General features: G+C 55.7%; 2 protein-coding genes across 2 annotated transcripts; one reads left to right on the forward strand and one right to left on the reverse strand.

Annotated features, from left to right (window-relative positions):
- Nucleotides 1-59: 59 nt before the first annotated feature.
- Tmem235 (transmembrane protein 235) lies at nucleotides 60-4,869 on the forward strand. The gene is made up of 4 exons (XM_028892548.2): nucleotides 60-744; nucleotides 1,251-1,331; nucleotides 1,875-2,012; nucleotides 3,485-4,869. Exons 1-4 carry the CDS (start codon nucleotides 567-569, stop codon nucleotides 3,724-3,726), a joined length of 639 nt encoding a protein of 212 aa, XP_028748381.1. The 5' UTR covers nucleotides 60-566; the 3' UTR covers nucleotides 3,727-4,869.
- Nucleotides 4,870-7,520: 2,651 nt separating this feature from the next.
- LOC114708941 (probable low-specificity L-threonine aldolase 2) lies at nucleotides 7,521-16,644 on the reverse strand. Its single transcript, XM_037201198.1, has 9 exons — nucleotides 16,580-16,644; nucleotides 14,655-14,740; nucleotides 12,435-12,872; nucleotides 10,924-11,007; nucleotides 10,347-10,435; nucleotides 9,769-9,954; nucleotides 8,837-8,974; nucleotides 8,485-8,677; nucleotides 7,521-8,018 (listed from the first exon to the last, which is right to left on the reverse strand). Exons 1-9 carry the CDS (start codon nucleotides 16,642-16,644, stop codon nucleotides 7,735-7,737), a joined length of 1,563 nt encoding a protein of 520 aa, XP_037057093.1. The 3' UTR covers nucleotides 7,521-7,734.
- Nucleotides 16,645-25,734: the final 9,090 nt, after the last annotated feature.

Raw genomic sequence — 25,734 nt, forward strand, 5'->3', positions numbered from 1 at the left:
CCTGAGTCTGTCTGCACCCCCCCACCACACACACACACCCCTCCATTCTTCTAGGAGCTATTGGTGATTGGTGCGGTGGTCCAGCCGCTGGCTGCTGCTGTATAGCCCCTGGGGGCAGTCCTGGACTGACCTCTGTCCTCTTCCCAGCACCACCCAGCAGGGTGGGCATGCTTGTGTCTACCAGTTTGTGGCAACATTGGGACTTGAATCCAGCTTTGTTGTCCCCAGCTCTGCCAGGACCTTAGATTTCCCCTTGGTGAGCTTGGCCAGTCACGGTGGCAGAAAAGCGCGGTAGCTGAAGAACCTAGGGCAGCGCCTCTCCCGCCCCTGCCCGCCTCCTAGCCAGCCTGCTCCTCGACACCCCTCCCATGCCCTCCTGCTGAGTCTTCCGCCTCTCCCACCGCCTAAGCCTTCATTAGCTTGGGTCAGTTCGGTCCGGAACCCTGACTGTCCCCAGCCCACAGTCCCTTGTCTCCAGCTCCCTGCCACCCCCTGCAGGCCATCCGTAGCTCTGCTTTCCGCTCGACCCTGCATCCCTACCCGGCTGCTGCCTGGCTCTTGCCAGTATGGCCCTTCTGGCCTCCTTGTTCCTGAGCGCAGCCCTGGGCGCCCTGCTCAGCTTCGCGCTGCTGGCAGCTGCGGTCGCCAGCGACTACTGGTACATCCTGGAGGTGGCGAACCCTGGCGGCTCCGGTGGTGCGCAGCAGCTCTCCTCCCACTCTGGGCTCTGGCGCACCTGCGAAGGTGAGCTGCACCCCGAGACCCCCCCAGCCCCCTCCCTCCCACCTGGCCCACTTCTATCCCCGCCCTCCGCCCCGTAACCCTCTCTTCCTACGCCTCTGTGGCATCTTGGTCTGCTCCTCAGGGAGTCTCTGAGTTCCAACCCCATCAGTCTCCCCTCAAATTGCTGGGTGACAGCGTGCTGTGGAAGGGTGTGAGGAAGCTCAAGGACAGGGTGCTGCCATCGTGGCCACAGGTGGGAAGTGGAGGGGGGGGGGCCTGACTGGAAAGAGTTCCGGTGTCGTCGGGAGATGACAGGTCAGGTGGACCGTGGCTCTGCTCCGTGCTTCTGAGTAACTTGGCGGTTTGTACCTCCTCAGTCTCTCCAGGTCTGGATGCCTCCATGGAGGTCAGAGGAAGAACCCCGGAGGCTGGGGCCCAGCTGCCAGGCAGGGCTCAGTCAGGAGTTACATAGGATCCCAAGGCTATGGCACTTGTTGCCCAGCCCCCATCTGTACCTTGGCTTTCAGGGAAGAACAGCTGTGTGCCCCTGGTTGACCCGTTTGCCAGTGAGAGCTTGGAAGCGTCCCCCTCGATACAGCACCTTCTCTGTGAGTCCCGAGGCAGTGCTACCTCTGATTCTTCAGGCAGGTCTGGGACCAAACCACGCACCCCAGCCCCCTCACCCCAGCCCACCAAACTGCTTCTGAGGCCTCAGGGACCTAAGGGTGTTCCCATCATAGCGCCCTGACCACAGACGCTGGAATACCAGCCTGCCCTGTCCTCCTCACACCTCAGTTCCTTTTCGATGGAGCCTTCCCTTGCCTTTGAGGACGTGAACCAGCTCAGAGCATGACTAAGTCTCACGGGGCCCACAAATCCCCCTTTGGGACTGGCCAATTTTCTAGTTGGATGGCTATAGACAACCTACTGCCCCTGAGAGGCCTGAGGGTGGGACGGGGAGGGCACTGGCAGAGCCTCTCTCAGCCTGGCCTCAGGAAGCCGGTACCAGAAAGGGGTGGCCACTGGAAGGGTCTCGTGTGTTTATGGAGATGGGCATCTGCTCAGCCCTGCTGGTGACTTGAACAGATGAGGGATCTCTGGCTCTTTAGAGGCACGCCCCTCTGCCTGCCCCGAGCATCCTCTTCCCACAGTGCTACATCGCACAGTCATGGTAGTCCTGCCTCTGAGCCTCATCCTCATCGTGTGTGGCTGGGTCTGCGGCTTGCTCAGCTCCCTGTCCCGGAGTGTCCCTCTGCTGCTCCTCACTGGCTGCTACTTCTTGCTAGGGGGTAAGTCGAGGTCCCTTGGAGGATATTGGAACTACAGATCTTGGGAGTGGGTCTGTGACTCTCATTGACCTCTACCCTGGCCCCTATTCCCCTCTGAACATTGGGGAGCCCCCGCCCCCAGCAGAGACACCCTAGGGCTGGCTGAGGGCCAGGGCTTCTGGCTGGGGCCTGGATGCACAGGAACACCAGGGTGGAGCTTCTTGGCCCGGGAGACTTCAGGGTATCCATGGTAATTGCAGGACCAGCTCTGTGGGCAGACAGTGCAAGAAGGTGTGGGACTTGACCCCATCTGCTCCTCACTCCTTCCAGCTGAGGGGTTGAGGCAGCTGGGCAAGCAGGGCCGTATTATTTTTGGCTCTTACTCCTCTAGTCCCAGGCTATGACTAGCCACAGCACCAGGCCGAGAGCTCCCTGGTGGCTCCTCAGGCCACTTCAGCAGGCTTCCAGAGCCAGAGGGAAACTGATGCTCAGGTCCCCTCGAGTGCCTCTGGTACAGTCTGTTCCAGTGACCCTAGGCGAGCGGTCATCGAAAGTGGGTAGGTGGCCCTGTGGGTCCGTCGCCAGCAGCCTCTGGGCCAGGTTTGTGCTGGTCTGTTGCTCAGGCCGGTCCTACTCTCACGGCTGTGACTACACTGATGAGATCTTCCAGATAAGCCTGCTTCCCTCCAGGGGACACTGGGCTCTTCAGGAGACCTTTGTTAGGAGTGGGATGGACCTGACAGAGGGAAGCGCAGCCACAGACTAATGAGACAGACAGATGTTTAGACCCAGGTCTCTGGAGAGTGAAATCGGGGTAATCAAAATATCTGCTATAGCCTTGACCCAGGAGACTGAGTGCAAAATCCAATTAAGAAGGCACAGGAAGCTACCAACTGTCCTGGGGTTGGGATTCTAAGTGGGAAGCTCCACGGTGACATGGAGCCTCTGCATTTCCTTCAAGTACAGACACTGGTGGAGGCAGAGACTCAGAAGGCAGCTTCTAGGGGAGGCTGGCCACAGCTTTCCTGCCCTCAGAGGGAAAGGAGCTGGGGGACTGGGGTCCCCCGCGTCAGGATAGCAAGAACAGAGGCAGATGGATCTGGAGTTGTCAGCCGAGGCTTCAGGGACCAGCTGGGAGGCATGCTGTAAGAGGGTTAAGGCTGGAGGACAGGTCGCCATTCCAGGGAACTGGGTGCTGCAGGTGTGGTGGGCGACAGACAACAGCTGTATTGGCACCTGGGGAGCCCGAGAGTGTGGCCATTCCGCTGTGTGTGCGTGCCCACCACATCCCTACCTCTCCCAGAGTACAGTGCGTCAGATTCTGCTTCCCACGCTCCCCCAGACCAAACCTGTGGCTTTTGCTGCAGTCAGTTATAAATCCCCCACTCCCCTCCCCCGCCACACTGCCCAAGGGCTGGTGAGGGGGGAGTGGAGACCTAAAGTTGGGTCTGCTGGTGGCACACGGAGCAATCTTGCTGCCCCTCTCTCCCCAGGTGCCCTGACCCTGGCAGGGGTCAGCATCTACATCAGCTACTCACACCTGGCATTTGTGGAGACTGCCCGCCTGTATGGTCTGCAGCACGTGCAGAGTGTGAACATCAGCTTCGGCTGGTCACTGGCCCTGGCCTGGGGCTCCTGTGCCTTGGAGGTGCTCAGTGGTGCCCTCCTGCTCACAGCTGCCCGGTTCCTCAGCCTGAGCCAACGCCCAGGAATGCCCCACTGCGTGATCATCTGAGTCCCAGGCGGCGGGCTGTGTGGAGAAGGAAGTGCACTCTTGGCCCTTGCTGGAACCCTGACTAGGAGGGTGCCCTGGGGATGGCATGCTGGGGAAGTACTCTTTCCACTTCAGCTGGACACGAGAAAGGCAGATGATAGCCAGCGTCTCAAGTCATGGCACAGTCTGCTGGGGTGCCTCAGGGTTCTGGGTGCTCAGGGCATGCTCTTGCTCTGGGGGCGCAGACCACTCCAACCCTCAGGAGCTGAGACAGTCCCAGTCTGTGCTAGGAGCTGCCTGAGTGCTTCCTGAGTGCTTCCTTACCTCTCTATCCCCAGTCATCCTATGCCACAGAGAGGGAGACTGAGGCCAGAAACCCGAGAACAGATGGCAGATCCGGGTGTCACTGAAGTTTGACTCCTGGGTTCTGTTTTGTTCCCTCTCCCAAGGGGAGGTTGATGGGAGGAGGCTTGGGGCTGAGTGGGAGGGTACAGTCTAGGTTTGTTTTCAAGCCACCAAGTGGGTTACTTACTTGAGTGCTTCCAGGCAGGGTGGACCTTCACGTCTCAGTCCTTGTCTTGGTACAGGCTGCTGCCCTGCTGGCCTGGTACTTCCTCTTTACAGCAACAACCAGGAGGCTGTCTGAGACTGGCCGCAGTTGGGGTGAGCTGGGGCCATGCCTGGTCTGCCTCCTGGTTGCCTGCATCTCTGCTTCTGCTGGATTTGGCTGCAGGTGTGGATGGGTCAGCTCACAGGCTGCCTGCAGCCTACTCCCTTGTTGGGGACAACATAGGTGGGAACTGAATCATCTCTGGCCACGTAAGAGGGGGCAGACCTGTGTTTGCGTGACTGGACAGTGGATGGCTATTAAGTTAGGGGCTGTGCAGTACCTGAAAGCCCGAACAGCCTGATTCTGGTGCAGGCTCTTCCTTTGGGGTATACACTAGGGAAGGTAGTCCTTGTCAAGACTTGGTCCCAGCAGTGTCCCCAAGCCACTTTTGATTGCCTCTAAGGATATGGGAAGGTCCTGGGGAGCAGGGGAGTACTTTGTAGGGTTTAATGTGATCTACTGAGGGCAAAGGTCTGGAACTGATGGCGACCTCCCTTCCAATATGTGTTCTAATCTTTGCCATTCCATGTAGGAGCACTGCTAAGTGTCTGAATAAATCAGCTGCAATGTATATATTTTTCTCTTTTTGCGATGTATATTATTTTGGGGAGGGGCACAGGGACAAAGCCTCACTACGTAGGCCTCAACTCATGCCTCCTGCCTCAGCCTCCCTGGTGCTGAGATTTCTGGTATACATCACCAGGGCCAGCCTAGAATTCTTCAAAATAGGTAATACATACTCATTTCTCATGAGTTAGAAGGGTGGACACACACCAGTGTGTGTTTCTGGTCATCACTGATGTGTGATGTGTGCGCTCTGTCAGGTCCTGCAGCTTCAACTGCCTTCTTCCTAGCTCCAGAGATGGAGAGGAGTCTCAGGCCTGAGCAGGATCTGGGCTGGCTCACCCGGAGCTGGAGGAAAGTTACAGCCTCTCCCTGGCTGGCTTCATGAACGTTTGTTGAGGTATCTGTCTGCTGGAAGCCAGTTTATGAATTCCGGGCCCACTGAATGTGGGTGGCTTTAGGCTTCCAGGTGACACTGGGGAAGACCCACACAATGGCTGTGAAGACCTCCACAGCTGCCTGCGGGTATGTGCCTCTGCATAAGGGCATGTGGCCAGACAGGACTTACTGAAGCTAGCTGAGGCCTTTGCACTGATGGACCAGTCTTCTTAGTAACTGGCCCAAGGGTTTTGTCTTGGTTCATGGTTCACTGGGTAGCTGGGCGATGAGACCCAGGTGAAAAGGTAGGCAAGTGCTGCCTGGGAGGAGTCAGCAGCTCAGAGCTCACGCGAACAGACGTCAGCAGCTCCAGTGGAACCATGTATCTCACACAGAGAGAAGAGACAAGTGAGGAGCTTGCCCACGAGACAAAAGCCAGCCCCTGTGGCAGCCAGGCCTCACAGGCAGGGGACTCACCCTCCATGTGAGTGTGCCTCAGTTCCTGCAGCCAAATGTGGGCCCAGCCAGGGCCCCCCCAGCAGCGCAGGGCTCCCTACCTCTGAACCCACTGTCTGCAAATGCTCTGCTGTCCCCTTTCCTCCGCCATGCCATGGCTGCCTCTGGCCATTTGTCCTCTGATGTCACCAGAGCCTGAACCATACGGATTCAGTGTTTCCTGGATGCAGACTTCATCCCAGCCAGCATCCATACATTACAGCAGCAGCCTCCGGATGGCTGGAAGACGGTCCCTCCCCTTCAGGTCCTTTTCTGACACACCAAGTCTGGACTGACCTGGAGATACATAGGGAAAGGCAGACAATGCCTCGCAGGGGGGGGGGGGGGGGGGGGGGGCTGGGGAGGCATGGGAGTGGACTGGAGGGCAGGAGCAGTGACTGGGCCTGCTGCAGGTCCTGCCTCAGCCTCTCAGTCGCTGGTGCTGCACTGGGAGCCTGCTGCACTGGGAGCCTGCTGCACTGGGAGCCTGCTGCACTGAGGCTGGGGGGAGAAGAGGCTTGCCCAGACAGACAGGTATAAGGCCGGGGGTACAGCAAGCCACCATGGAGGCAGATGGCTCACACAGAGCATTCATTGATTAGGAAAGCTCAAACCAAGCCTAAGCTAACCCCTCAGTTCTAAGACCAGAAACTGAGAACCAGTGAGGTATTCCTGCAGGCTTGAGGTACCAGCTTGTCGGGGGAAGTTCCTTCCCCAGCAGTGGGTTAGTTAGTGCATAGTGCCTGTCTCCTGAAGGCAGTATGGGAAATCAAAGGAGAAGGCACTGCTTTATGCTCTACCACCATCTCAGGCACAGGAGAAAAGGTCTGGGCCCTGGGGAGCCCCAAACACAGGAGTCTTGTGAGGGGTGAAGAGAGACAGTCCCCTGCGGCAGTTCCTGCTCTTCTTCAGGTGTGATCGCTGCAGCCCAAACTGTCCACCACATCATCCTGCACACCATGGCAGCCTCTTAACCATCTCCACCTGGAACTGGAGTTATGGTTGGGAGCAGCCAAGCGGGTGATGGGAATTGAACCCAGGTCCTCTGAAGGAGCAGCCAATGCTCATACTGCTAAACCATCTCTCCAGCTCCAATACTGAAATTATTTTTCATTTTATTTTTTGTGTATGAGTGTTTTGTGTGCATGTATGGATATGTATTATATGCATGCCTGGTGCCAGTGGAGGCCAAAAGAGGGTGTCAGATCCCTGGGACTGGAGTTAGAGATGGTTGAGCCACTGTGTGGGTGCTGGGACTCGAACCTGTTGTGTCTGTCATGTATTTAACCAGGACATAAAGGTAACCAACACAGCTCCTTCAATACTTTATTTTACAGTCCATCTCTGATAACTCTGCCAATCACGTAAGGATCTGTTTGTTTGGAGATAGGGTCTCATGTAGCCCAGACTCACATCAAACTCTGTGTAGCTGAGAATGACCTTGAACTTTTAATCCTCCAGCATGCTAGGATTGCAGATGTGAATCAACGCACCTGTTTATACAATGCTGGGGATTGAACTCGGGACTCATGCACACCGGGCAGCAGCCTCAGCCCTCTCTCTTTCTCTCTCTCTCTCCCTCCCTCCCTCCCTCTCTCTCTCGGTTTTTTGAGACAGGGTTTCTCTGTGTAACTGTCCTGGCTGTCCTGTAACTTGCTTTGTAGACCAGGCTGGTTTCGAACTCACAGAGATCTGCCTGCCTCTGCTTCCCAAGTGCTGGGATTAAAGGCAGGAGGCGCCGCCACCGCCGCTGCCACCACCCGGCCATTTCCTTCTCTTGATGTTCACCCACATCTTATCCCAGCCTATGGCTGGTTATTCCTGACTGAATGAGGCCATCACATGAGAGTCGCTGGAGGAAACCAGAGGCTGAGTGGTGTCATCATCCCCCAGAAGGACCGGCCTTCACCAGGCTAATGGTTTGGGGCCCCTTACTCCCCACTTCAATCCTAGCCAGGGCACAGGGTTCCTGGTCCCCGACCTCAGGGCATCAACTCTCTCAGTACAAACTCCCACTTCCTCAGCACCAGTTCCGTGTCCTGAGCAGATACGTCTCGGTGCCACACAGTCCGCACAGAGTGTTCCGTCCAGGGGAACAGCAGCACGCTCACGGCACAGCCAGTCCGAGCCACCTCCTTGGCGCTCACAGCCTGCAGGCGCTGGCACAGCTCTCCAGGAGGCAGCCCGGCCACCTGCACCAGCACCATGTTGGTCTCCACGGTGGCAGGATCCACAGAGCAAATGGGTGATGCCAGGTCCTGGAGTCCTGGAGCCAGACACGGTGGTGAGTACACCCCAGCCCCGGGCCAACCCCGGGGCCCCCACCGGAGCTGCCCGCAGGGAAGGCAGAAGAGCAGCCCAGTGGTTATCTTGTGGGCAAGCAGACCCTGAGTCCTGATGTGGCATTTGGGAACATGAGTTGAATCCTGCTTTCTACCTCTCTGTGTCTCAGATGTGGGGACGTCAAAGGACTGTTAGGAAAATTTAGAAAATGCACAGAAGACCCACATTGGAGGCTCCATGCTGTCTTGGCCTCTGACTCAGCGGGGTGCATCCCTATGTGAGTGGCCACGGAGTAGGGCCTGCTGAGGCAAGAAGACTCAGGTCCCATCCTAGAAGCTTGCTAGAGGCTTGGGGGTGCAGATCTGCTGGGGACCTGGTCCTGCTGCTGGGGACATCAAGGCCCAGATGGTAGGGAGCAAAGGTGGCGGGGTGGGGGCTGGTCCAGGCACCTGTAGCGAATCTCTGGGCCTTCTCATGGTCCCTTGGTAGTACCTCCTCCGCCTCAGCCAGTCCCACCAGGGCAGCCGCAGCCAGCACTCCAGCCTGGCGCATGCCTCCACCCAGGGCTTTGCGGAGGCGCCAGGCTTCTTCAATGAAGTCCTTGGATCCCCCTACCAGAGCCCCCACCGGGGCACCGAGGCCCTAAGGGAAGAGAGGAGAGGCTCCTGGAGGTGGGGAGGGGTGCGTGCTGCACAGTCCAGGGCCGGCAGGGCCGGCAGGCTCTGGAAGGCCTGGAGCTCAGGGGCCCAACTGTACCCTCAGGGGTGCCCACACCGCCCTGCCTCTGGAAGGTCGGCCTACCTTGGAGAAACAGAAGGATACAGAGTCGCAGTGCTCCACAAGGCGGGCAGGGGGCACACGCAGAGCCACGGCTGCATTCATCAGCCGCGCCCCATCCAGGTGGACCCGGGCTCCATAGGTGTGGGCCAGGAGGCGCACCTGGGGGCAAAGGTCAGGCAGAGGTCAGAGGGGCCAGTGAAGGGAGGGCATCTGGACTTGGCATCATTTTTTAAAAAGATTTTGTAAATTATTATTTTTATTAATTAGTCTAGGATGTGTCTGCACGTGGATGTGTACAAGCGTGCAAACTCCTGTGGAAACCAGAGGCACTGGAGTCCCCAGGAGCTGGAGTTACAGAACATTGTGAGTTGTCTGGTGTGGGTGCTGGGCACTGAATTCAGGTCTTCTGGAAGAGCGGCAACTGCTTTTATCCATTGAGTCATCTCGAGATTTCTTTTTATTTTATGTGTTTGTGTGTGGGTGTGTGCCATGGGTGGTGGTGTGCCTATGGAGGCCAGAAGAGGGTACTGGGTCCCCTGAAGCTGCAGTTACAGGTGTTTTGATGCAGCCAAACTCAGGTCCTCTGGAAGAGCAGGAACTGTTCTTAACCCCTGAACATGTCTCAGTATTCCCCAGAGCTGGGCATCTTGAGGAACCATGAGGGCTCTCGAGTCAGAAGCCTGGTGGCTCTGTGTATTTGGGACCTGAGAAGTCACCCTGTGCTGCACACATGTCATGTTTCTGTGCCCAGACAGACCAAGAGCCTGAAGCCAGAGTGATAAACCCCATGCCATTTCAGCCTAGGACCAACACATTCCCCTCTGACAGTCAGACCACTGATGGGTGCCCATAGCATGTGTCAGAGGGGATTTGTCCCTAGGGATAGGGACTGTTCAGGGGCATAGGAAGTCAAGAGTACGCTGGCACTGGGGCCCAGCTGGGTGGGAGCCTACCTGGCGGAGGTAGTCGATGGGGAGCACTCGGCCCCCGGCACTGCTGTGTGTGTTCTCCAGACACACAAGCTCGCAGACTGGATGGTAGGAGCTCCCGAAGCCCCGACTGAGTGCCCGCTCTAGCTCATTCAGGTCCAGGGTGCCATGGGGCATGTCTGGGAGGGGGTGGGAATGCACCCCAGCAATCTGCAGGTGGGAGAGGACACTGGGTCAGGTGGATCCAGCGGCACCCCCAGGTAGGAAGTTTGCTCTGCAGTAGGAGCCACCTCTGGGACCCAGAGCCTTTGCTCTGAGCACCTGTACACAGCATCCTGCTTTTCTGTTCGGATGTCCTCCTTTGGCTTCTTTCTGGAGTGCTAGTGCTCCATCTGCCCACTAGGGGGCAGTAAGGCACCAAGGCCGAGGAGCAAATCTGGGCCCAGACCTTCCCTCCCATCTCCCTTTCTTGCTTCCCTGTGCCCTCCCCTTCCTCCCCTCTGCCAGTTCCAGCCTGGTGCCTGGGAAGCAGGTGCCTACCTTGGCACCCCAGCTGGCTGGAGGATGTCCAAAGTCCCAAGGGAGTGGTGCCCGGTCCTTACCTGAGCCACCCCGCCCTGCTCATAGACGTGGAGATGGCATTCTTGCCCAAGGAGGACCTGGGAACCCCGGCGCCGGCAGTGACCCATCACTGAGATAGATGGGAGGAGGGCAGGACTTGGAACTGGGTCCAAGAGGGTTCCACTGCCCCTGCTCAGTGTGGCCAGGCTGAGCTGGAGCCCCAGTGAACTCAGACTATCAGTTAGGACGCACACCCCTCAAGATACCTCACTGCCACGTGTTGAAAAGGCTGGCATGCTACACAACCCTGGGATGGCTTTGCTGTAAATGCTGGGCATGAACAACCTGCATCAGAGCCCTGTGCCCCAGTGCAGAACACTTGCAGCGGGGAAGAGTGCCGTCCCCGGGAACAGGCAGTCCAGGGCACTGCAGTGGCCAGGCCCCCTCAGAAGCCTGAGGAGGAGGAAGAGCTAGGGAGTGGCAGAGACTTGCAGACCTCACTCCTCCTGTTACCATCTGCCAGGATGCTCCATTGGCTGCATCCGAAAGAAACCCAGGAATGTGTGAATGCATCCACCAGAGCGCAAACCCCGGCTCAGAGGGTGGGTGGACACTCACCAGAGATAAGGTTGGCCATGGTGTTGGTGGGCACAAACAGGGTCCGCTCCACCCCAAATAGCTCTGCAGCCTTTTCCTGCAGTTCTGGGAAGGGAGAAGGGAGGGTGGGGTGAGAATGTCTTATCAACAGTTGCTCAGAGCCACTGTACCCTGGTACAGTTCAAGGTGCACTTGTCACGGGGTGTGATGGTCTATACTTGTAGTTCCAGGGCTCTGCTGAAGCAGGAGGATGACTGAGTTTGATAGCAGCCTGAGCTACATAGCAAGACCTTGTCTTAAACCCCTCCTCCAAAAAAGTGCATGTGTTCCTGTGAGGGCCTATGGCCCACGGGCAGGGCTTAGAATCCATCTCCCCTCCCTGCGGTCTGCGCTGCTGGTAACCACGTGCCATGTCCAGAGGCCCCTCTGTCAGTCCTCTGCATGTTACCTCCTCCTGGGCCACGGTCCTCTGCCTCAGGCCACCGAAACTCTCTTGTGGTTTGAACCCCGTTTCCCACCAACCTCACACCTGTTTTTCTTCCTTTCCCATCAGCCCCGGCAGGTGAGGCCCTGCGGTTTCCCTGCAGACTTCCTCTCCACATCACCACGGAAGAAGAGTCTCTGGGGAGCTGGCAGGGCATAACGGGTGCAGCTGGTGGGTGAGTGAAAGGCCTGTCTCAAGCCCGTGGTGGCTTCCCTCTGTGGCATGACATCCAGGGCTGGAGTGATCTAGACTGTGTCCCCACCTGCACCCTGAACGCTTCCACTCATCCTTCAGGGAGCTCTGTTCTTTCCTCCTCCCAGTCCCGGGCATCCTCCCCAGCCCCCAGAAGGCCAGCACCTCCCCAGCCTTGATGTGGGGACCTGTTTACACCCCAGGTGTCAGCTGAGCAGAGTAGCTCAGCATCTTTGAAGTTCCTGGTAACAACCCAGTAATCTCTGGGACCACAAACAGGCCTCCAGGGGTCAAAGTGGTGATCTCTGGTTTATCTCTGATCCCTTAAAGCTGTACACACCCCAGCAACACTAGAAGTCACTTTTAACAGTGACTATCAACCCTGGTTATGAAATTCTGTCTCTGGGAAGGTGCAGCGAGCCCAGAAACCTTCTCTCGATTGGTTTTGTCTTTGTGAAGTCAGTCAGTGAATGCAGGAGAGTAGTCACAAGTCATCAGTCAGACCTTCTCAAACCCTGGTTCTTCCCTGTTCCTGATACGGGCCACCTCAGAGCCTTTCTTTGCAAGACTGGACAACACCCATCTGGGCATTTGGGTAACAGTGGCCAAAAATCACCCGGTGTTATTATGCAGATTCTGGCTCCCTAAGTGCAAAGCGGAGCTCAAGAGTCTGCATTACCAAGGATGTCCCAGAGAACGAGCAGGGGCGCAGGGTGCACCAACTAGCCTGTGGGCGCGTCCTCACATGCCACGTGAGCCATTATTCTGCGTCCATACTGTCCTCCTCTCAGCACCACGGAGAGCGCCCCGGGGTCACCGCGAGGACCCCTACCCCGGGCCTGCTCGCCCGGCTCACCGCGGACTGTGGGGTCTTCGCCGTAATCGTCATCTCCCACGAGCGCCTCGGCCATGGCGCGTCTCATGGCCGGCCCTGGCCGGGTCACTGTGTCGCTGCGCAGGTCTACCACCTGAGCTGGGACCCTCGCCCAGTTCCCAGACCACCGCGCCCAGGGCACCCTGAGCCCCGGGACTGCGGCCCGGGCCAGTCTGCGGAGCATGGCTGCAGCACCCGCCTTGCTCGCCTGCAGGAGCCGTGGACACTCTCTTCCGGGCCTGCGGGGTATCCGTGAGGCTGGACTACTCTGACCCGGCACAGACTGGAGCTGGGTAGGCCCAGGGCACTCTGGGAGTCGTAGTTCTCTCTGGAACTTTGTACAGTATGGTGAGTCCCGCAGCGTGCTGGGAATTGTAGTTCGTGTTCGCCGTGCAGAGAATTTGGGATGACAGTTCCTTGCTTAGCTGAAGGGGTAATCTTTTATGCAGCTGACGTCCAGGTGACTTCTAGCGTGTACCTGGCGCTGCTCGTGACACTGCAAATTTAACTTAGTTAAGCGTCCCAGCCACTAAACAACCTGGGTGCTTGGAATACCGCTGAGCCATCTCTCCAGCCCCTCATGGTCCTAGTTTCACACTGGAGAAAACACACTGCAAACGCTGCTGTGAGTTCCTGAAGTCCAGGAATCATATATGGCACCATGTCGCCCCTTAAGAGTCTTTCAAATTTTTGTCTTCTGAAACAGGGTCTCATGTATCCCAGGCTAGTTTTAGACTCACTGCGTAGCCTAGGTGACCTTGAACTTCTGACTGTCCTGCTTAGGATTTCAGGTGTGTGCCACCGTGCCCAGACTATGCTGTGTTGGGAGCTGAATTTAGAACTTTGTGTATGCTAGGCAAGCATTCTACCGAATGGGATACATCTCTAGTGCGCTTGCTCTCTCTCTCTCTCTCTCTCTCTCTCTCTCTCTCTCTCTCTCTCTCCTCTTTCCCTAAATAAAAATGAATTTAAAACTTTTAAAATGATGTGTGTATGTGTGTGGGTGGGTGATGTATGTGCACATAAGTGTAGTTGCCCATTGGGGGCCAGAAGAGGGCTTTGGACACCCTGGAGCTGGAGTTACAGGTGTGGGTACTAGTAACCAAATTCAGGTTCTCTGCAAGAGCAGTATGTGTTTTTTAGTGTTGCACCATGTCTCCAATACCTGTTTTGGGGTTGTTTGTTTTTTGAGACAATCTCATGCTGTAGACAATCATACTAACCTAGAACTCACTCTGCACAATCCCCCTGCCGCTTCCCAAGTGCTGGGATTGCAAGAATGAGCCACCATGTCCAGCCTTTGATATGGTTTTACCTGGCACTAACTAGGTGCCAGGCAGGGGACACAAGAATGTCTTCACCTGGGGCTGGAGGTATAATCTCCCGGGGTGTAATGGGAAGCAGAGTCACAGAGGTATGTAGAAATCCTCTTCCTCCCTACACCATTGCCTTGAGAGACAAGATGCTTTCATAGAAGTCATGCCCAAGAACACTGTGTGACAGACCGCCTACGTAGTAAGTATGCGGCCCTAGGATTGATTCCCCGGCACTGCAAAAGATAGGCTGTGTGGTGGCTCATGCCTGAAATCCCAGTCCTTTGGGAGGCTGAGGCAGGAGGATGGTTGAGAGTTTCAGGCCAGTCTGCACTAGAGTGAGAGACTCTGTCTCAGAAAAGCAAGGAAAATAAGATCCCACTCCACTCCCAGCTGTGTGTCCGGAGACAAGCTGTGCTCAGGGTCCCTGCTATGGCGAGGATGGGAGGCTGTGCTCTTCCGGTACTGACCCTGTGCCAGGCTCCTGGGAGAGTTTGCTGCTAGCCTGATGTTGGAGCTGCAAGGCCCTGGAGCTTGGTGCTTCGGTTGTGGGGTACACTCTGACTTACCGGGACCAAAGAGTGACCTTCCCTCGTACAGGGAGGTTGGGGACTCAGCCCTGCTAGTTGTCTGTGGTGGGTTGGGAGCAAGCCAGTCTGAAAAGGGCCTCATGGAGCAGAAGCCCATACCTAACAAGGCACCTCTCAGGGATTTCATCCTGACTCAGATGCTGACCAGGTCCCCTCTCTGTCACTCTGTCTTCCTCCTGCTGTGTCTGCCAGTGGGTGTGTTGGGAGGGAGCAGCCGCCAGGCAGGCTTCCTGGAGGAAGCAACCGTTTTTGACGAGAGGGCAGTGTACTCAGCAGGCGATGGAGGAAGGGAGAGTTACTGGGGCCACAGTAAGGTGGCAGACCCTGTTGGAAGTCCAGGGGGCTGGAGAAGTGAGGAGAGGTGGAGACGCAGCCCAGAGGCCACCTGCAGGGACAGAGCCAACTCTGAGGGGCTCTTCCCCTCTCCCAAACCCCTAGCAGAGCCATCCTAAAAGGGTGCAAGGTCAAGTCCCTGTAGGCCTGGGGCCCCAGGGCCTTCCACCTAATAGAAAGGCTCCCTGCTTCCCCATAGCAGGGTGCTCTGGCCCTGACCCACAAGCTCTGCCTAATTCCCGAATTCCAGTCCTTAGAAAACAAGCCCTTATCTCATTGTCTGGCTCCAGCACTTCTGCTGGGAAATGGGGGGCGGGAGCGAAGACTCCATGGGAGGGGGGGGTGGATGGGCTGGGAGCAGCCATGGGAGCTCTCAGGGGAGAGAGGGGACAAAAGAGCAGGCACCTCCCTTTGATGGCAGAACCAGAGAATGGCCACCTGCTTGTAATCCTCTCAGAAACTACAAGGCCTTCCCAAGGGGGCTCCCTGTCAATCATTAAGCAGCGGTAGGAAGGGGGAACAGGGCACAAGGTTTGAGGACCCCACCCAGGTGACAGCTGGACCACTAGCTTTTGTCCTTCCCAGTGGGTCTGTCTCCCCATGGAGGCATATTCTTCTCAGGGTTGTAGGACAGTCCGTTTCTATTGCTAGGTCCTCCTGTCTGGTGCCTGAGTGTGGACAACCAGGTGTGTGTGGAGGAGACTGTACCTGAGCTCAGCCTGGGTGTCTCTCTCCACTCTCTGTCTCTGTCTCTATCTCGTGTGTGTGTGTGTGTGTGTGTGTGTGTGCGTGTGTGTGTGTGTGTGTGTGTGTGTGTGTGTGTTCTGTGTATGTATCTGAGTGTGTATCTGTATGGATTGAATGAATTGTCTATGCTAGCATGTGTGTATATAAGTACATGTATATGGGTGGATCTGTGTGCATCTCTGTGCATACACATGTTTGCATGCTTCCCTAGCTGTACCTGAGGTTTGAGTCATCCTGCTGAGTGGCCAGGAGGTAGACGGACTCCCTGGCAGGCAGACAGATAGGGGTGGGGTCCTTAACTAGATAACTAGTGGCAGATTTCTGAGATGGCCATCTTCCTCCTCAACCTCCTGAGAGACAAAAGCTTCTGTCTCCCACTGTTTGGCACCCTGCTGATGGACAGGTTTTGAGGCTCTGAATCAGACATAGCACACAACAGTTCTGGGCTACCCAACTCTCCTAGCTTTCTTCAAACTGACCAACCCTAAATTAGGGATGGGACACTTCAGAGGCTCTCCAACCCGCAGGCCTGGACAAGACACGGGGTTTTTGGCCGCTCTGTGTGCTGGCCGCTCTGCACATGGCCCAGCTCTGCACATCACCTGCCCAGTACACACCTTCCCCTACCTGCGGATCCCGTCTGCCGCGCTGGAGGCGCTCTGCGGCTGCCAGTTGCATTCCAAACCTTTCTGCCTTTTCATTTTTTTTCTTTTTTCTTTTTGGTTTTTCCAGACAGGGTTTCTCTGTGTAGTTTTGGTGCCTGTCCTGGATCTCGCTCTGTAGACCAGGCTGGCCTCGAATTCACAGAGATCCGCCTGGCTCTGCCTCCCGAGTGCTGGGGTTAAAGGTGTGCGCCACCGTGCCAGGCCTGCCTGTATCACTGGTGAGAGCTGGGGACAAGTCACCTTCTCTTTTTTTTTCTTTTTTTTTAGCTGAGGATCGAACCCAGGGCCTTGTGCTTGCTAGGCAAGCGCTCTACCACTGAGCTACATCCCCCAACCCCCCTCTCTGAATAGGGTAAGGAATCTCCTACTGAGCCAGCTCCTTTTGTCTTCTGGCTTTTTCCTGGTCTCTCTAATTATGGCCTGTTTGCAGATGTTAGTGCTAAAGAGTCCCCACTTCAGAGGTCACAGGGTCACCTCACCTTGCCAGTTGTCTCCTTCTCCTCACAGCTAGTACTCTGGGCAGGATGGCCTGAATGCCTGCCATACTTGCATACTTGACCCTTTTATTTGGTGTTTATGTGCGTGTGCGTGTGCGTGTGTGTGTGTGTGTGTGTATGCGCGTGTGTGTGCGCGCGCGAGCACATGTACACATGCACACGGAGCCTACAGGTCAACCTCACATGTCATTCCTCTGGTGCAGCCCGCATTATTTTTGAGACAGAGTCTCTCACTGGGACCTGAGGCTCTCTGATTAGGGTAGGCTGTCCAAATCCTAGGAATTGCTTGTCTCTGCTTCCCCAGAGCGGGGATTTCAAATGCTGGCCACCATTACAGCTTTGTACAGAGTACAGGGATGGTACCCAGGCCCTTGTGCGTACAAGACCGGCCCTTTACCAACTCAGCCATCACTCCAGCCACTCCTCACCCAACCAGACTCTTGATGCTTGATGCAGCTTTTTTTCTGGGGTTTTTTCACCAGAACTTCAGCCCGCCTTGTGGCACCCTGTTCCCAAATATGCTTCCTCGCTCTTCCCTGCCCTCCCAGCACCTGTCTCCCTTCTGTCCGGACCCTGCCCCTCCCAGCTATCAGCTGGGAGGGGCACGTCATTGGTCACCCCCTCCTCAGTCTTTGGGTCTCAGCTGAAATGATCTTCCACTAGGAAGCCCCCTGGCCCAACCCAGCAAGCAAGGGAGCGGGCCCTCTTTCTGGGGTACACAAGGCACCTCTCCTCCCACTGCCCACGGCCACAGGTGCACGACTCTGTCACTTGTGCAGCTGATGCACTAAACACGAAAGGCCAGCCGGGGGCGTTTTGTGTCATACCCTGTGTGCTTAGCCCAGTGCCCAGTCTGGGACTTGGTGAATGACAGCTGAGTGGCGGATGAGGGAGGGACACATGGGGCAACCTGCATATATGTGTGTTCCTGAGGTCAGGTCATCCTGGTGGCCGCCGAGTGGCTGACGGGGGTGGGGTGGGGGGAACGACACTTGGTTCAGTGCCCTTGATCTTGGTCACTGGCTGTACACATGAGAACAGGTGCTGTCCTGCCTCCGAGGACAGACAGGAGAACATCAAGATCAGCCCCACCCTCATCATCTCTGGCCACTTGAGGGAGGATTCTAAGAGACTCAGGTCAGGATTTCTGGGGGTACCTTTGACTCCCTGGCACCTGGCCAGGCTGGTGCAAGCTCTGGGGCGTGAGCACCCATACACACACACACACACTCACATGCTGAGTTAGTTCAGTGTGCTGTGTGTGCGTATTCCTGTAATGCTGGCCACTGGCAGGAAGTGAGCAGCGGGGAGGCTGCTGGGAACCCAGGCGGTCCCTCAGAGATAAAGAGAGGCAGCAGATTGGAGCTGCAGATAGCAGCTGGGCCCCAGTAAACACGGGGAAATGTCTTTCCCATCCACTCAGCCCACCCTCTATAGGGCACTGGTCCAACTCAGACCCACCACCCTGGGAGGCTGGGGACATCACCATGCCCAGCATGGGGGAGGGGTAAGGGCAGATGCTACAAGAGTGGGGTGCTGGCTGGGCTTAGCAGTGGGCAAGCACTTGGCTCATGTGGCTCTACCATGCCAAGGCCTCCGCTTTGATGGAGAGTTGGGAATGGGAAAGCATTTCCTCCAAGTCTCTGCACCTCCCTAGGAGGAGACCCCTGGTTAGGTTTTGCCTTGAGACATATCAGGAGACCCAGGGCTTTGCCCAGGGCGGTGGGGAGTGAGAAGAGGGTACCAGCAGGCAGGCTCGCTCTGCAGACAGGATACAGTGGGATTCAGTTCCTCTGAGGTCAAGAATGCCTATGCCCTTCGCATCAGCTCACCTGCCTCAGCTTGGGCTGTGGGAGAGCTGGGTATGACTGGATCCCAGGGCTCAGACCGGCTCTTGTTTTCCTCTCTCAGTGATGAAATCTAACTCTCTTACAGAAAAGCACACGAAGCATATTTGTGCTGTGTCACAAACAAATGTGAACAGCAAATGAACTCCCATGTCGTGGCCACTCCCATCGAGAGGGGACTAGGAAGCTGGCTGTGGCGGCGGCGGCTCAGGCCTGCAATCCTAGCACTTGGGCAGTGGCTGAGGCAGCGGGATTGCCGTGAGTCTGAGGTCAGCATGGGTTACAGAGTAAAACTATCTTTAAAGAAAAAGAAAAGTGGACCATGGCCAGGGCTCCAGAAACGTCCTCCCCGCGCCCCCCGCCCCCGTCCATCTGCCCCCCACCTCCCCAACCCCCCCCACCCTCCACCCCCGCTCATCACCTGCTTTCCTTGCTGTTTTACCAGCCTGTGTGCATCTCCCAGGGGAGTGCACTGTGGCTGGATTTTGAACCACGTGTGGACATCTTATAGTCAGGCGCCGTCTTCCTGAGAGCCGTCCACCGTTTTTGTGGCGACCATGCACCTTTCTACTCCAGACCTAAGCTTTAGGGTGCCAATTCTTACCTTCTACTCCGTGGGTCCCGGGGCTTGAACTCAAGTCATCAGGCTATCTCACAGGCCCTAGGACACAGTTCCATTCAGAGGCCCTCCGCTGTGTCGGACGGGTAGCTGTGTGCTGCCAGAGCATCCTTGTTCCTGGCTCCAGTACCTCTGCTTCTGTGGCACACAGTCCGGGGGTGGAGGCAGTGTAGTCACAATGGCTACCTCTTTTGAAAGCCATCTCCCCAGGGATGGAAGTGGTGCCCCCCCCCACTTCCCTGATGCCTGAGTGACACTTGCGTCATCAGACTTATTCCAGCCCTCTGGGCAGGCAGGCACTCGGTGTGTGTGTCCTTGGATCCTGCAAGGCCTTGCTTTGTGTTTGGGCCATTTGGACTCCCTTTAAGCAAAGGGTCTATCTTCCTGAGGACCAGCCGGTCAGTGGTTAGCTTATAAATGTTGTGACCTACTGGGAAATATATGCACCATCCCCCCTTCCATCTGTGGTTTGTTCTTCCCTTGTATGGTACACACACACACACACACACACACACACACACACACACACACACACACACACACACACACACACATATATGAAGAGAGACAGAGAGAGAGAGAGGTAAGGTCTCTTTACATAGCCCTGGCTATCCTGGAACTCATATGTAGACCAGGCTGTCCTTGAACTCTTAGAGATCTGCCTGCCTCTGCCTCCGTGGGTGCTGAGTTAAAGTTGTTTGCCACTATGCCCAACTTGTGATTGGCCTTCATGAAGCTCTCCTCGGCACTCGCAGGTCGCAGGCTTTCTCACTCATCATTTTCTGCAAGGGGAAATGGTGCTGTGTGCATCCTCAATGTGTGTCTTCACCATCTGCTGTGCCCCTTCCAAGCAGTAGCAGCGTGGAGAAGAGATGTCTGGTTCCCTCTTTGGAGTCTCCACTTGTCCTATGGGTCTCAAGATGGCCATCATGCTCTGCTCTGGCTGGTATGACAGGCTACAGGACACAAGATAGGGACCAAAGGGACTGGACCCAAAGAAAGAACAGTTGAGATGGGTCAGAGAAGGGCCAGAGGCGATGAGTGGACTATGGAGGTCAGGGACACCAAGACCAGTGCAGGGGACTCAGAGGTGGCCTGGGCAGACCGTGAGCCCCAAACATAGAGCTGGCAATGGCAATGTGGTTCTAAAAGGGGCTGGAGACTTTCTTGGCTCTTTGTGAGCTAGGGTGCTGGACCATCCACACTTGCCAAAGCTGCTCCGAGCTTATAGCTTCTGGGTTCGTTATCACACATCCATGACGAGTAATGACATGCAGACAAGGAGCGAGCAGATCAGATACGGACTTATAAGGAAGGACTCCCGAGAGCAGGAGGGTTTCCATCACAGGAGCGGGCAGGATAGAGGTAACCTCACCAAGACTGGTCACTTTTGAGCGTTTCTGCCAGGCCAGTATGGAGACCTCACACCCTCACACCCTCACACCCTGTGTATTCTCCCTCGGCCCAACTGGAGAGGTAGTCATGTGTTAATGTTCCAGTCAGGGGAGTAGGCACATGTTGCAGTCATGACCAGCTCATGACCAGGTCTGCTTTTACTTCCTGGTAAGAGCCAGCTCCATCTTACATCCAGGTCCCCTCTGGCCAGGCTGAAACGAATCTCACCACTTCCAACACCATCCCCCTCCCCAGATGTCACAAAGGCTGAGGTTTGATGCCTTGGAACTGCAGCATCTGGCAGTTCCATACTTTGAGGTCAGGGACCACCAAGATCTGCCTTAAGGAGAACTTGAGGAGCAGCTTTGGAGCCTGGAAGCCCAACAGAGAGAGACAAAGGTTTGGAAGAGCAGAAGGCACCCTGGGGAACACTGGGGGGCTATTACTCCTGTGCATGGTTGGGAGGCAGCCAGCCTCCAGAATCTCAGATTGGGGTGGGAGCAGGGAGGAGTATGGGACTCACAGTGCCCACTCAAGGGTCTCCCTGAGAGGCTGGGTGTTGTGGTAGGTATGGGCATTGAGGACAGCAGCCTCAGGTTCCCCTGCAGAGTTTTGGAGAAGCCCTCCTTCCTGAGACTGCTAGCTGTATTTAGAGACTGTGAGGGAGCCCACCTTCCCAGATACCTCAAGCTCCAGTTGACCGCAGGCTGCGATTTTGCATATTCTCTGCCTCTTCCCTCCTGGGTCCTGGCCCTCCCTCAGGCCAGCTCCCTAGCTCCCTGCTCACAGGGCGGCCTGGCTCTGTCAGCTGGGGCCTGAGCAGAGCTGCCTTTGACATTATTTACTGTGCCACTTCCTTCTTCTTCCAGGAACTTGTCCTCTAACTTCAGGCGGCTTCTGATCAGGCAGCAAGACTTCTAATCTCTCGCATCTCGATTACTGGCACCGAGCCTCTCAGGCTTCCTGCTGCTGAGCCTGGACTGAGTTGCAGGGTCAGCACCCTGCCTGCTGAGATCCTTGCCCCTCTGGAGCCCCCTCCCCCCCAGGTCTGACCTTTCGCATCATCAGGCCGGAAGACAAAGGGGTCAGATTCTGGGGCAGGGTGGCCAGCTGCGGGTGGGTTTGGCTCATTAGCCACTGGCCCAGTGCTGTGTGCAGGAGAGGACTCTGGCCCCGGGCTCAGGATCCAGCCTACAGAGGCCGTGTTCCTCCCTGTGCCCCTGCGGGTTTGAAGACCCACAAGGCATGCCTCTCTTGAGACCTCCCCTGCGTTCCCTGTGTTCTTCTGCAGCCTGGGGCCAGAGCCCAGTGGGAAAGCGTGGGAAGGTTTGGGGCATGGGCATGGGCAGATCTGTGTGGACGTGTTCGAGGCTTTGGATCTGCTGGAGATGCGGAATCACAGGACTGGCCCACTTGACAACCCTGGTAGGCTTCCCTGGCCCCCGGCATACTCAGGCCACAAGGAGTGTGGGCAAAAACATCTGCCTAGCCTCTTACCTAGGACCTGAGTCTTCGGACAGTCATGCCCTGCCTTGCTCAGGGGCAGTGTTCTCACAGATGTCCCTGACTTAAGACTGTCTGGACTTTACTGTGCTGTTAAGTAAACTGCAGTCAGTAGAAACCGTTCTTGTCCTGATCTTTTCCTAGACAAGTCACATGAGACTGTCTACTTTCTGGTCAGTAGCTGGACCCACAGTTCCTCAGCCCGGAGACTGTTAGGAAAGCCACACACCCCACTGTGACTGTGGCTCCTGCTGGGAAGCTCCAGAGCTTAGGGTGGTGTTCACATCCGCCACTTTATATTTATGATGACTCATCGTAGCTACTGTGAGTGAAGGGCATGTATAATGTCTCCCAAGTGCTGACCACCTACTGTGTGCCCAACACCTACTGTGTACTGAACACCTACTGTCTGTCCAACACCTACTGTGTACTGAGCACCTACTGTGTGCCCAACACCGACTGTGTACTGAATACCTACTGTGCCCCACACCGACTGTGCACCAACACCTATTGTGTGACCTGGCACTCAATACTGAGTACTGACTACTCACTATGTGATCTTATCTGTAGGCTCTCCAGCAATCATTTACCCCAGAGCCAGGATTCCAACTCCAGAGCCTGAACTGCCATATGTTGGCCTTTTATCCTTTGGGGAAGACGTTTGGGGTTGGGATCCTTTGTTATCTGTCTTCACAGATCTTATTTCAATACCGTTCATCCCCTTCCACAGACAAGTGCCACCTCTTCCCCTGACAGTCTGGTAGAGCACGGATAGTGGCCACCTTAGGCTTCCTCTTGGTCCCTAAATACATCAGTAACGACATTTGTCGCAGTGGAAGGATCTAGGGATCTTTGGGAAGAAGGAAGATTGGAATTTGAGCTGGCAGATGGGCTCAAGCAGAAGGCACCAAGACTCCTTCACAGTTGGAGTCCCAGGGATTTCCTTGGCTTTATTCTCCAGGTGGGATGTGCAGGGTGACGGGGGTGGTTGTGGGGGTAGGAGTCGGGGCTGGACTGGATTCTGCACTTAGCAGAAACCATATTCTCAACTGACAAGCCATCGTTCCGAGCCCAATCATATTCTCCTTAATGCTAATGAATTTTTATTTATATTATTATTATTATTATTATTATTTTGGTATTGGGAGGGTGGAGACAGGGTTTTATGTAACCCAGACCAGCTATGTAACTAACAACCTTTTTTTATATTTATTTTTATTTTATGTGTATTGGTGTTTTGTCTGCATATATGGGTGTCAGATCCCCTGGAACCAGAGTTACAGACAGTTGTGAGCTGCCATGTGGGTGCTGGGAATTGAATCTGGGTCCTTTGGAAGAGCAATCAGTGCTCTTAACCACTGAGCCATCTCTCCAGCCCTGTAACTAACAATCTTAAAGTCCTTATCTTGTCTTCACCTCCACATGCTAGAGGCATGCCACCATACCTGGCTGTAGAAGTGGGTGAAGTCCTGAGTGATTGTGTTGTTGGACATGGGCAGAGCCATATCAAGGACCAGTGCCTCAGGTCCACGGGACTGGCAAAACATTCCCCAGCGTGAGGCTCAGAGGGATGGCCAAGCCTACCTCAGGTCCGAGTGTGAATGTCGACAGCGTGTGCAGGAAATACCCACCATCGCTTTCTCTGTAGCCTCCATGTTTATGGCCTGAAGACTGCTCCCCACAGAAATTAGCTGACCCCACCTCCTTGTTCAGCTGTATGGAATAATCCTGCTTCCCTGTTCACTTGTAGACATTAACCCTGCCTCCCTGTTTACATGTCGACATTAACCCCTGACTCCCTGTTCAGTTTTCTACAGCAGAAAAGCCGAGCTTCTGGGGTGCTGTGGCTTCTCCTCCAGAGCCCAGTCCTTTTCTGTGTTCTGTGTTCTCTGTCTGTGTCTGTGTCTGTGTCTGTGTGTGTGTGTGTGTCTGTGTCTGTGTCTGTGTCTGTGTGTGTGTGTGTGTCTGTGTCTGTGTCTGTGTCTGTGTGTGTGTGTGTGTGTGTCTGTGTCTGTGTTCTGTGTCTGTGTCTGTGTTCTCTGTCTGTGTCTGTGTCTGTGTCTGTGTCTGTGTGTTTATCACGTCTTCTTCCCCTGGCCATCCCACTTAGTTCAGTCCCTTGAGCTGTGCAAGGCCAGGGCATTTGGCTTTGGTTTGCTTGTTTCTTTGAGACAGGGTCTGGCTCTGTGACACTGTTGGCCTGGCATGTACAATGGAGACCAGGTTGACCTAGAACTTCAGTCCTCCTCAGACTCCCAAGTGCTAGGATTACAGGCATGAGCCTCGACACCCGGCTTTTTGGTGAATATTTTATATGCAGTAATGTACACATGCTCCGCAGAGACTCACAATCTGTGAACTGCCGTGGATCTGTTGGTTTTTATTGGCAGGTAGGCACAGAGTCGTAGCAGTGTGAGGTTTGAAGGCCCTGTTTCCCAGGTCTGATCCTTCTCTCATCCTGGCACCTGCTTACTGAGCCCAGGCTAGAGCAAGGTCCCTCTTTGGGGGTATCTGGAGGGCTGTCTGCAATGCAGAGTCCCGAGTTGTCTTGATGAAGATAGAAGGGGGAGCAGGTGACCTGGGGGTGATGTGGGCACAAATAGGTTCAGGCCTCTCGAGTGGGGAATGGCCCCTGCTGGCAGCAGAGACAAGCCTGAGTGGCGCTGACCCTGAGTGTGGCACCCTATGACCATACCCTAAGACCTATCTACTCAGTACAGAACAGCATGCAGAAGTGACACCTGCCATGGTTGGGACCTTGGGACCTCAGGCAGAGCTGCTTCTGGGAAGGGCAGAATTCCAGAGGCAATCTGGACCAGGCAGGGGCAACTGCAGACCGCACTGCCAGGAGTTCCTCCTCTCACGGGTGGTGAAGGCTTACAAGGCACCAGCAACCCTGAGACTTGGGAGCATCCCCAGCCATGCTGTGAACAGAGGAGAGCTGCCATTTGGGGGAGGAAGATTCTGGGGGAAAACTCCAAGGTTCTCAACCCATCTACCAGCTTACTAGCTTTCCCTGGGTGCTGGGTTAGGATGCTTCGTCTCCTGTCAAGACGTCACTGGAGGACTGTCACTCTGCATTGCAGGACAGTGCCTCCTCTGTGAAGAAACAGCTCAGAAGGTAAAGTCGCCAGCCTGTTCGTGCTGTGGGACTGGAGTCTGTGCATCCACTGTGTGGGCTTCTGTGTGCCCCGGTGGGTGGGCAGCTGTGTGTGGAGCCAGCAGTGGACAGTTCTCTGAGGGTGGCAGGCACCATTCAGCGCTCATTCCCCTCTGTACCTGGACGAGTCACCACCATTTTAAAGCCTGTGTCTCTTTCTCCAGGAGTCCCCCATGGTAGCCCCACCTCCGCCAAGCCCCATTCACCCTGTTTCTCCTGTACCCGGCTTATCTCCAGGCAGCTCTGTCTTTGTCGCCATCTGTCCCATGTCCCTCACTAGGGTCTGTCATTGGTTTTCAGTATCCTTGTCATGAGGTTGGGCATCATCAGTGGGGACTCAGGAACTACATGAGGACAGAGGAAGGTTGAGGGGGGCTTTCTTCAGAAGATGGGCAATAGCCCTGGAGAAATAAGAGGACAGACATGAGCAGGGACAGGGCACTCGGGGGTACTTCCATCAAGGAAGGGGCTCTGCTTGCCCTGGCTGACCTTGAACTCACCGAGATCTGCTTGCCTGTGCTGGGACATGGCAAGTTCCTAACCAGCAATATCACAGGAGCAAGCCTCCCTTTTTCAGTCCGCTGTGGACCCTCCTGCAGAGGAGGAGGCACAG

Source organism: Peromyscus leucopus, chromosome 8b (genome assembly GCF_004664715.2).
Source record: "Peromyscus leucopus breed LL Stock chromosome 8b, UCI_PerLeu_2.1, whole genome shotgun sequence".
Classification (NCBI taxonomy): domain Eukaryota; kingdom Metazoa; phylum Chordata; class Mammalia; order Rodentia; family Cricetidae; genus Peromyscus; species Peromyscus leucopus.

Coding starts and splice junctions, on each gene's coding strand:
- Tmem235 (XM_028892548.2), top strand. CDS start 567: ATGGCCCTTCTGGCCTCCTTGTTCCTGAGCGCAGCCCTGGGCGCCCTG. Junction 745..1,250: donor GCTCTGGCGCACCTGCGAAG/GTGAGCTGCACC, acceptor CTTGGCTTTCAG/GGAAGAACAGCTGTGTGCCC. Junction 1,332..1,874: donor CTCGATACAGCACCTTCTCT/GTGAGTCCCGAG, acceptor CTCTTCCCACAG/TGCTACATCGCACAGTCATG.
- LOC114708941 (XM_037201198.1), bottom strand. CDS start 16,644: ATGGCAGGCATTCAGGCCATCCTGCCCAGAGTACTAGCTGTGAGGAGA. Junction 11,008..12,434: donor CGAAGACCCCACAGTCCGCG/GTGAGCCGGGCG, acceptor CTCCCTTCCCAG/AACTGCAGGAAAAGGCTGCA. Junction 8,975..9,768: donor CCATCGACTACCTCCGCCAG/GTAGGCTCCCAC, acceptor CTTTGCCCCCAG/GTGCGCCTCCTGGCCCACAC.